General features: G+C 45.5%; 1 protein-coding gene across 5 annotated transcripts in view; it reads right to left on the reverse strand.

The window, feature by feature from the left end:
- FBXO21 (F-box protein 21) overlaps nt 1–10825 on the reverse strand; it is a 50741-nt gene extending 39916 nt beyond the window's left edge. For 2 of the 5 annotated variants that reach the window (XM_023204335.2, XM_023204324.2), the window contains exons 1-3: nt 10516–10762; nt 9532–9667; nt 6372–6466 (exon numbers count right to left, since the gene is read on the reverse strand). In XM_023204335.2, the coding sequence (XP_023060103.1) occupies nt 6372–6466; nt 9532–9667; nt 10516–10754 (470 nt within the window). In that variant the 5' untranslated portion in view covers nt 10755–10762. Of the gene's footprint in view, nt 1–6371; nt 6467–9531; nt 9668–10515 lie in introns of all 5 variants that reach the window. The other 3 variants (XM_023204316.3, XM_023204308.1, XR_002730026.1) reach the window with 2 other exon arrangements.
- Between the last annotated feature and the right edge of the window lie 739 nt (nt 10826–11564).

The raw sequence follows: 11564 nt of genomic DNA on the forward strand, positions 1-11564 counted from the left end.
TGACCTTCTATCTTATGTCTTCTTTATTCCAGGAGAATTCTGCTGCTCCAGGATACCACAGGTGATAAAATTAGAATATCACATTGTTATTCATTTACTTCATTCCACAGCTCTCTCTCATACACACACACCAGCCCTCAGAATAACAAGACTAATGTTCTTATCACTTTTGAGATGGAGTCTCACTCTGTCGCCAGGCTGCAGTGCAGTGGTGCGATCTCGGCTCACTGCAATCTCCACCTACCGAGTTCAAGCTATTCTCCTGCCTCAGCCTCCCAAGTAGCTGGGATTACAGGCGGTGTCACCCCACCAAGCTAATTTTTTTTTTTAAGTATTTTAGTAGAGATGGGGTTTCACCACGTTGGCTAGGATGGTCTCAATCTCCTGACCTCATGATCTGCCCACCTCAGCCTCCCAAAGTGCTGGGATTACTCATCACTTTTATGATTACTGAAAACAAAAAACTAGCCGGGCGAGATGGCGGGCGCCTGTAGTCCCAGCTACTCGGGAGGCTGAGGCAGGAGAATGGCGTAAACCCGGGAGGCAGAGCTTGCAGTGAGCCGAGATCGCGCCACTGCACTCCAGCCTGGGCGACAGAGCGAGACTCCGTCTCAAAAAAAAAAAAATAAAAAAAAAAATAAAAATGATTACTGAAAACAGGTAAATAATTTGCATATGCTCTCCCCCACTGTCCATTCATTTAAACAGATGCATTGTATTTATACTGACATGCCTTACAGACGGTACACACGCAATACTTTCTTCCCTAGAACCCTCATTTGAATTTAAATCGACAAATACATATTTAGTGCTCACTGCCCGTGTTTTTCTGGTTTTTTTTTGGGGGGGGGGGGGGGGTGGGGGGAGTGGTTTTTGGTCATTTGAAATTCATTTTCCAGGAGATTTCTCAGGAAGGACTGAAAAGTCACTGAATTCTTGTAAGTTGTTAAGTTTGTGTGTAGTCTTCATATCTGGAAGTCAGTTTGGCTGGATATAAAAATCCTTGGCTGACATTTTCCTTAGATCATTGAGTATCTTAAATAAGTTATTTTTTCCTTTGGCATAAAAAATTCTGTTGAAAAGTCTGATGATATTCTCATTTTCTTTTCCTTATAAATGACTTTATCTTTTTTGCTTGGATGCTCAAAGGACTTTCCTGTCTTTAAAATCCAGCAATTGTACTAAAATATGTCTCAGTATTGGTCATTCTGGGACACTTTTCTCGGGTACAATGTATGCATTTATTTATCTATCTATCTATCTAATCCATCTATTTATTTGAGACTGAGTCTCACTTTGTCACCCAGGGTGGGGTGCAGTGGCACAATCTCAGCTCACTGCAACCTCCGCCTCCCAGGTTCAAGCAATTCTCTTGCTTCAGCCTCTTGAGTAGCTGGGATTACAGGCATGCACCACCATGCCCGGCTAATTTTTTGTATTTTCAGTAGAGACGAGGTTTCTCCACATTGGCCAGGCTGGTCTAGAACTCTTGACCTCAGGTGATCCGCCTGCCTCAGCCTCCCAAAGCGCTGGGACTCCAGGTATGAGCCAGCGCGGCCGGCCCAGTGTATGCCCTTTTACTATGCTGTTTCTATTCTTTATTGTAGGGCATCCTCTTTTTTAAGACCAACATAGCACATCATAAACACAAACTGATTTCCAACTGATGCTTTAGTATTTATGGAAACTACACTTTTTCCTTCCCATGCTTTCCATATCCAAACCACAAGCATTTGCCAGGAATGAATACAAATAGGGTCTTCCGTGAAAACTGATATCCCAAAATATTTTTAAATGTGGGGTATTCTATCATTTAAAAACAACCTTATTTGTTTGTTGGCTCGCACTTATAGTCATAGCACTTTGGAAGGCCAAGGTGGGAGGATCACTTGAAGCCAAGAGTTCAAGACCAGCCTGGGCAACATAGTGAGACACTGTCTCTACCAAATAAAAATTAGCCAGGCATGATGGCACATGCCTATACTCCTAGCTACTCAGGAGGCTGAGGCCGGAGGATCCCTTGAACCCAGGAGTTCAAGGTTACAGTGAGCCATGATTGCACCACTGTACTCCAGTCTGGGCAACAGGATGAAACCCTGTCTCAAAAAATAAACAGGGCTGGGCATGGTGGCTCACACCTGTAATCCCAGCACACTGGGAGGCCAAAGCAAAAGGATTCTTTTTTTTTTTTTGAGACCGAGTCTGTCGCCCAGGCTGGAGTGCAGTGGCGCAATCTTGGCTTACTGCAACCTTAGCCTCCCAGGTTCAAGCACTTCTCCTATCTCAGCCTCCCGAGTAGCCAGGATCACTGACCTCAAGTGATCAACCTGCCTCGGCCTCCCAAAATGCTGTGATTACAAGTGTGAGCCACCATGCCTGGCCGGGAAGATCTCTTGAGGCCAGGAGTTTAATACCTGCCTGGGCAACAAAGCAAGACTCCATCTATACAAAAAATAGAAAAAATTAGCCAGGTGTAATGGCAAGTGCCTGTAGTCCTAACTACTCGGGAGGCTAAGGCAGGAGGATCACTTGAGCCCAGGGGTTTGATTCTGCAGTAAGCTATGATTGCGTCATGGCATTCCAGCCTGGGTGACGGACTGAGACTCTGTTTCTAAAACAAACAAACAATCCTTTTTTAAGGTCAAAATATATGTGTTGGGCCAAGGGGTAACCTATTCGTATTTATTTCTAAAAAGACTATAATATATGTCTTTACTGGCTATGCATTTTCATCATTTTTGGGAATCTGATACGTAAAATGGCAGTACTTCATTGTTGTTTAACACTTTTTTTTTTTTTTCTGAGATGGAGTTTCACTCTTGTCGCCCAGGCTGGAATGCAATGGTGTGATCTCAGCTCACTGCAACCTCCACCTCCCGCACCTCCCGGGTTCAAGCAATTCTCCTGCCTACGCCTCCCGAGTAGCTGGGATTATTGGTGCCTGCTACCAAGTCTGGCTAATTTTTGTATTTTTCTGTAGAGACAAGGTTTTACCACGTTGGCCAGGCAGGTCTCCAACTCCTGACCTCAGGTGCTCCATGGACTCGGCTTCCCAAAGTGCTGGGATTACAGGCGTGAGCCACTGCGCCCGGCCTATTTAATACTTTTTGAATAGAGCATTGAAGGGTTTTTTCCATGATTGTAAACCATTAGGATTTGTTCTTCTGTGAATGCCATCCTCCTAACCTTTGGACGTTTTTCAGTATCTCGAGTTCTACTGACTTCATTCATGGTCTCTTGGCCATATAGAAGTGTCTGCTCTTTCACCGCCTCCGCATTGTCATTCTTGGTTAAGATGGTCTCCCTAGACTACATGAAGTCCCCTATTTTCTTAAGGAATGTTCACTGCGATCACTTAAAAATTTCAGTTGTTTAATCCTTTGGAAAAATGTTTGCGTATGATGCACGTTTTCCTTTCTTCCAGATGGATATTTAGTTATGTCCAGTACCATTTCTTTAAAAATCCATTTTTTTCCCTCTGAGTTTAAATATATTAAATTATCTTTTATTCTGGGATGCATTTGTCAGTTATGCTCTGCTACTGACGCAGCTATTTTTATTGAATTACTGTGCTGTCTGGATTATAAGTAGCTTTCTAAGATGGCCTAATATCTAGTGATGCCAGTTTCCCATTATGATTACTAAAAGATTGTTTTTTGGCTCTTCTTGTGAATTTAGTTTTCTGTATATATTTTATGACATCTAAATGAAAGAAAAGAAAAAAGCAAAACAACCCCCCCTGCTCACCACCTCCCAAAAAAAGACTTTGTTTGAATCCTAATTGGAATGACACTAGGTTTATATATTAATTTGGGGAGAACTGACATTTTTTGTGATAGTAAGTCTTCACATTCCAGGACATGCTATCTATTTTATGTCTTTCAATAAAAAACCTATAGTCTGAACTGGGAAACCCATTCCCAAGACTACTGCCTAGAAACATCACTTCTCACAGTGACACAAAATGGAAAAAAAAAAAGTGGTTGTCCATCTATAGGAAAATCATGTAGGCCGGGCACAGTGGCTCATGCCCATAATCTTAGCACTTTGAGAGGCCGAGACTGGCAGATCACCTGATATCAGGAGTTTGAGACCAGCCTGACCAACATGGTGAAACACTGTCTCTACTAAAAATACAAAATTAGCCGGGTGTGGGGGCGGGCACCTGTAATCCCAGCTACTCCGGAGGCTGAAGCAGGAGAATCTCTTCGACCCAGGAGGCAAAGGTTGCCAAGATCGTGCCACTACACTCCAGCCTGGGCAACAAGAGTGAAATTCCATCTCAAAAAAATAAAAATAAAAATAAGTAAATAAATTACGTAACGTACCACAGAAGAGTAAGTAGACATTAACAAAAGTGATTTTGATGTTTTACCCATTGAAGGGGATGGATTTCCATAAGGTACTGTGGAATGAGAAAAAACAATATAGAAAAGTACCTATTATGTGATCCCAATTTTGTGCAATAACGATCCCTTCCCATACCCATCACTGTCTGTCAGCATGAAGAATGCAACCTGGGCTGTTATCAAGAACTACGGGGGCGGGGGGGGGGGGGGGGGGGGGGGGGGGGAAGGAAAGGCCAATGTAAACAGAGGGAATAGGGAGGAAAAAGGAAACAGCATAAATAAGAAAAAAACCCAGTCTGTACTAAACATCAAACCAAAACAACCAACAAAGTATGTATGAGGTCCCATTTACGTATTTAAAAGTACACATGCACATTAAAAAAACACAAGTCAGCTTTTATTTTTAAGACTGCACAATACTGACTACTAGATCATACTTCAATTCATTTATAGATAAACCAAAATAGAAATGGAAAAATGACCTCTGCATCTGAACTCATCCAAGGCCTAGAATAGTGACACATCTTACCTCTACCCACAGTTGTTGTTCCACTCATAGATATTTCTCTCTCCTAAATCCCCTTTAAAAAACAACAGAAATATTTTATGCCTTGTTTGTGAGATATTTCGCAAAGATTCCTTTTAAGGAAGATGTTAAACTAGCATTCTTATCTTCCATCACTAGAAAGTTTTCAGAACTTTCAGAGCAGAAAGTCTTTTCCACAGGCAAGTTAGGCTGGAAGCCCAGTCATCTTTCAGGTAAAAACTGGAAATTAACCTTCACAGCAGAAAATAAAAGGCATATGAAATTTTAAGCAATAACCAAGAAATAAGGGGTTCTTCTTGATCAAGTGAGTCACTAAGTACACAGTTTTCTGACTGGAAGATAAAAGAAAGGCTCACCCAAAGACCTACAGTGTTCAAAGACCAAAGTAAGATTATTTTGTACCACAATTCAGAAATTGTAAAAAATCATCCATTAAATTAAGACATGCCTAAGAAATTATCATTTTTAAATTAAAAGATTCAATTCATGATAGGCAAATTTGGTAGTAAGTGGAGAGGTAATAATGAAGGAAGGATGATTTCTATTACCAGAAGGTTTCTTTTTTTTTGAGATGAAGTCTCGCTCTTGTCCCCCAGTCTGGAGTGCAATGACACAATCTCGGCTCACTGCAACCTCCGCCTCCTGGGTTCAAGTGATTCTCCTGCTTCAGCCTCCCGAGTAGCTGGGATTACAGGTGTGTACCACCACACCCAGCTAATTTTTTGGTTTTTTTTGTTTTTTTTTTTCCTGAGACGGAGTCTCGCTCTGTCGCCCAGGCTGGAGTGCAGTGGTCGGATCTCAGCTCACTGCAAGCTCCGCCTCCCAGGTTCACGCCATTCTCCTGCCTCAGCCTCCTGAGTAGCTGGGACTACAGGGGCCCACCACCTCGCCCGGCTAATTTTTTTTGTATTTTTTTTAGTAGAGATGGGGTTTCACCATGTTAGCCAGGATGGTCTCGATCTCCTGACCTCGTGATCCACCCGTCTCGGCCTCCCAAAGTGCTGGGATTACAGGCTTGAGTCATTGCGCCCGGCCTAATTTTTTGTATTTTTTTAAGTAGAGATGGGGTTTCACCATGTTGGCCAGGCTGGTCTCGAACTCCTGACCTCAGACGATCCACCCGCTTCGGCCTCCCAAAGTGCTGGGATTACAGGCGTGAGCCACCGTGCCCGGCCTATTACCAGAAGGTTTCTAAACAACACAACAGATACAAGGGTCCAGGGCACAGTATTTGACCCACAGTAGAGCTAAACATTAATTCCATTTTCTTTCCAAAAGGATTTTTGTAAGGTTTCTTTATACATCAATTGTCTTAGTGTATCTACCTAATATACACAGAACTTTTCAAAACTGTAACTATGACCAGGCATGAAATATTTGGAATCACATGTTCCAGGGTTTAGCCACACAGAAATTACAGCAATTTATTCTGGACTTATTAAAACAAACAAATCCCTGCTAAAGCTACGGCTTACCTTCCTTCCATATTTAGGATACACACCAGTTCATCCTCAAAAAAAATCTCTGGTCCTTCAAGGTTCTCAATGTCACTGAAGCCATTACAAGGAACCTATGAAGAAGACATATACAAGTAGGCCTCAATTATGAGTATTGATGCAACTGTCACTCTCACAAATTTGAGCTGAAATAAAGATGTCCACTACTAAAGACAGTGCTAACAGTTATTCTATACTACCTTGCACTACCAGTCACGGGTAGAAAATAACATAAAGTAACAATAATTTACTGAGATCTTCTTGTTATTTGCAATCAATTATGTTTTCATAGACTGGAATTTCTGAAACTGACAACTCAGAGTTCTAATGTAAAGAAAACTAGCTTTGGCCGGGCACAGTGGTTCCTGACTGTAATCCCAGAACTTTGGGAGGCCAGGGCAGGCGGATAACCTGAGGTAAAGAGTTTGACACCAGCTTGATCAACATGGTGAAACCCTGTCTCTACTAAAAATACAAAATTAGCCAGGCATGCCTATAATCCCAGCTACTTGGGAGGCTGAGGCAGAAGAATCACTTGAACCCGGGAGGCAGAGGTTACAGTGAGCCGAGATCGCGCCATTGCACTCCAGCAGCCTGGGCAACAAGAACGAAACTCTGTCTAAAAAAAAAAAAAAGCAGCAGCAGCAGCAGCCGCATGCGGTGGCTCATGCCTGTAATCCCAGCACTTTGGGAGGGTGAGGCAGGCAGATCACCTGAGATCGGGAGTTTGAGACCAGCCTGACCAACATGGAGGAAACCCTTTCTCTACTAAAAATACAAAATTAGCCAGGCGTGGTGGCACATGTCTATAATCCCAGCCACTTGGGAGGCTGAGGCAGGAGAATCCTTTGAACCCAGGAGGCAGAGGCTGCAGTGAGTTGAGATCGTGCCACTGCACTCCAGCCTGAACAAGGACTAGAACTACAAAATCTCCTAATGACTACTTCACATAGTCTATGCTGTACTCAACTAAGAGGGCCCGGGAGGTAAGTCTAGTAGATCAGGCAGCTCCTGTAATCCATTGGGCATGTTTTCTCCTCTGTAAATTCAGGTGTAAATAGCTTTAAGGTCTTCTCAGTTAAGACCTGGCGTGGCGGCTCACGCCGGTAATCCCAGCACTTTGGGAGGCTGAAGTGGGCGGATCACCTGAGGTCGGGAGTTCGAGACCAGCCTGACCAACATGGAGAAACCCCGTCTCTACTAAAAATACAAAATTAGCCAGGCGTAGTGGTGCATGCCAGTAATCCCAGCTACTCGGGAGGCTGAGGCAGGAGAATCATTTGAACCTGGGAGGCAGAGGTTGCGGTGAGCTGAGATCACGCCATTGCACTCCAGCCTGGGCAACAAGAGTGAAACTCCGTCTCAAAAGAAAAAAAAAAAAAAATTTCTCAGTTTAAAATTCTATGGCTTCTCTCAGTTTTCTTTTTGCAAGTAGCCAGAACATTTCAGGTCAACCTGTGTGCGTTCCGAGAACACAGGAACACCAAGATCCTGGGCCAAAGCAATCACCCACCCACAGATTAATGTTAAGTATGCTCCCGCTGTGTTCAAAGTCCTTGACATACTTCTAATTAAGCAGTGGTACAGGGAAAGGGGGAGCTGAGGAAAAAACACAACAATCCATCATTATTACACAGAGGCACAGTCTGTTCAAAACATACACAAAACCAGCTGGACTAGAGGAGGTTGCAGGCTCATAGTCCATGACCAATTGCACCAAACATAGCTAGTACCAAAATCTATGTATGTGCAAACACATTCAGATCAGCATTTACAATTTGTGATTACGAATGCTTTTAGCCAGGGCATGGCTTCTCCAAAGTAGAATACAAATTCTGTTTATTCTAACACTAATAAATATTTATAGAAACCAGTTACACTAAGGAACGTCTATTTGTATTCTCCATTGGGGAAAACATTCAAATTTGTCCAAAGTTCAAATTTTCCCTTTCAAAACTTGAAAAGCCTTGAAAACATTTCAAATTATGAACTCCATTAACTAACAGTAAATAAAATTAGAGAATCCAAAGGAGTCTTCAGTAAAACAAAAAAGAGAAATAAATCAGATTGGCTCTATTTCTAGAACCCCAACCAGAAATGAATATCTAATAGTTTGTTGAACTCAAAACATTAGTGTGGATTATTTTCCAGAGTTACAAAAAGGGATGAGAAGATACAGAAACTTCCATGAGGCCAGGCATGGTGGCTCACGCCTGTAATCCCAACACTTTGGTTTGCCGAGGCCGGCAGATCACTTGAGGCCAGGAGTTCAAGACCAGCTTGACTAACATGGTGAAACCCCATCTCTACTAAAAATACAAAAATTATCCAGGTATGGTGGCGCATGCCTGTAGTCCTGGCTACTAGGGAGACTGAGACATGAGAATTGCTTGAGCCCAGGAGCAGGAGGTTGCAGTGAGCTGAGATTGTGCCACTGCACTCCAGCCAGGGAGACAAAGCAAGACTGTCTCAAAAAAAGAAAAAAGAAACTTCCATGAGACGTTTTTAAAGAAAGAAAAAAAAAAAAAAAAAAAAACCCAAAAAACCCACCACATATTTCAGCAATATTAAAAAAAAAAAACAAAAACTTTTCAGGGATAATGAATGAAAGACAATTTATTTCAGGGAGTAATAACTCTGATTTGTAGGAAGCTTTTAATCCTCTGTTACCTTAACAAATAATGCAATTCACTACTGGGTAGAACCTGCAAAGCCAGAGAGAAGAACCACATTAATTTCGTCAACCCTTCTGGGAAAACAACCGGGAGAAATTTATAGTGTTCAATCATTGACGATTCCCCAAATAACATAGGGGTTGCAAATAAAATCCGTTGAACCCACTTGAGAAATAACACTGATCTGGACTCCGTCTACATTGTACTGCGTGGGTCCCTCCCTGCTCCCTCCACCCCCATTCTCTCTCTGGCTTTAGAAAAGTAAAGCTGGCACAGACAAATGGCTTCGTGTTGTTGGATAGGAGGAAAAGGACACAATGACTCTTGCAGCCATCTAAGTGAGTAAGGGATTGTGAGAGCATTGAAAAGGGAGATACGAAAAAGAGCTGGATGAGCTCATGCCTGCAGACCCAGACACATACACCAGCAGGCCAAAGCTTAGAGCCACATCAACAGATCCTTACGTGCTCTGAAAAGAACCTCTTTGAGAACGAGGCTACAATCTTCCGCGCTTCTAAACCAGCTTTTTGCCGAACTTTATACTCTTCCAACCAATTGACGTAGTCGGTGGGGCTGTAGTGTTTCATAAGGGAAGGCCACCTACGAGGAGAGAAACACCCCCTCAGCTTTACAGAGACTCAAAGGCAGGCGGCCACGAATCCAAGACAGCCTTGGAAACAGGGACAGCAGTGGGGTCCAGTGGTAAGAGGGACCCCGGCGAGGGACCTAGTTCAAAACCCCACCGGCATTCACTCACTCACTCCCGGTGTGACCTTGGCGTAGCGGCATGAATGATGTCTCCATTCCCCATCTCTAAAATGGGGACAGTTGTAATAACAACAATAATAATAATGACAATGACAGTGAGCATTCATTGAGCGCCTCCTAGGAGCCGGGGCCCTGTGTGCGTGCCTCCCGCACATCATCTAATTTAATAACCACGGTGAAAGGTCTAATGATCACCACCACTCAAAGTCTACGAACGAGACTCAAAAAAAGGGAAGTCGCTCCCCGCAAGGTCACAGAGGGAGTGTGCAGGGCCAGATTTCATCCCGGGGCCACGCTGAAATCTGTGCCGTCCACAACCAGCCCGGGGATGCTGCGCCCGCCCGATCGATGCATCACTGGGTCCATGTAAACATTTCAGCCCGGAGTCGGGCACAAAAGAAGCGCGCAAAAGGGACGAGCCGCGCCGCCGCCAGCGTCACCCTTGACCGAGGGCCCGGCTGCGAGGCGCTCACAGATGCGCCATTTGGGGACCCGGGGGTCCGCCTGGCGTGGCCCCGCAGGGTCCGGGGCCTGGAGGCCTTTGTCTGTCTGTCCGCGGGAAGGGGTCCGGGGTGGGGTCCGCGCTCGGGGCGGCCGCGGGGAGCGAGCGAGGCGGCTGCCCGGCCCCGGCGGGCGCCGAGCGGTGGGCGCGCAGCCGGGGCGCGGGGCCGCTGGCTCACCTCACCCGGAACTGCTCCTTCCACACCTTCCCGCTGCTCTGGCACAGCTCGCGCAGCCGCCGGCAGGTGCTGGAGACACGGCCGATGTCGGCGGCCGTCAGCGAGCCGCAGCACAGGATGTACTCCAGCACCTCACCCGGCAGGTTGACCAGGCAGCTGAGGCCCGCTACCTCCGGCGCGGCCTCCTCCGCTAGCGCCGGCACCACCTCCATCGCGCTGTCGACTGCTGCTGCCGCCATCTTGTCCGCGTACCTGAGCCCGCCGCGCGCGCGCGCGCGCGAGAGGGCTGGGGAGCCCCGCCTGGCCCCGCCTGCTGGTCTTGGGGGGCGAGTCCTGTGATCGCTCCGCCCACCCACGGGCCACACCTCCCCTGCATCAGCCGGGGTCCGCGCGGGTGGCAGCTCCGAAAAAGGGAGGACATAATTGCGCTGTGCTTGGAGCCGGCAGCGCAAGCCGCCTCTAGTCTGGGACAACAATAGTAGCATTGATTCTTTTAAATGTAATTAATGTTTAAAATTAACAAAAATAGTATCTATTCTTGCACTTTCTGTGCGCATTGGACCTTCCCCAATTAACCTACGAACTTTCTCCTCATATTACAAACGGGGAAACTGAGGTTCGGAGAGTGAGAGGGCTTGCTCAGGATCCCTTGACTTGGATTTTTTTTTTCCCGCTTTCGGACGGAGTCTCGCTCTCACCCAGGCTGGAAGGCAGTGGTGCTATCTGTAATTAGTGTTTAAAATTAACAAAAATGGTATCTATTCTAGCGCGTGCTGAGCGCTTTCTGTGAGCATTGAACCTTCCTCATTTACCCTAGGAACTATCTTTCTCCCCATATTACAGACGGGGAAACAGGTTCGGAGAGTGAGAGGACTTGCTTAGGATCCCCTGTCTTGGAATTTTTTTTTTTTTTTTGAGGCGGAGTCTCGCTCTGTCGCCCGGACTGGAGTGCAGTGGCCAGATCTCAGCTCACTGCAAGCTCTGCCTCCCGGGTTTATGCCATTCTCCTGCCTCAGCCTCCGGAGTAGCTGGGACTACAGGCGCCCGCC

The sequence above is a fragment of the Piliocolobus tephrosceles genome, chromosome 10 (assembly GCF_002776525.5).
Source record: "Piliocolobus tephrosceles isolate RC106 chromosome 10, ASM277652v3, whole genome shotgun sequence".
NCBI classification, from domain to species: domain Eukaryota; kingdom Metazoa; phylum Chordata; class Mammalia; order Primates; family Cercopithecidae; genus Piliocolobus; species Piliocolobus tephrosceles.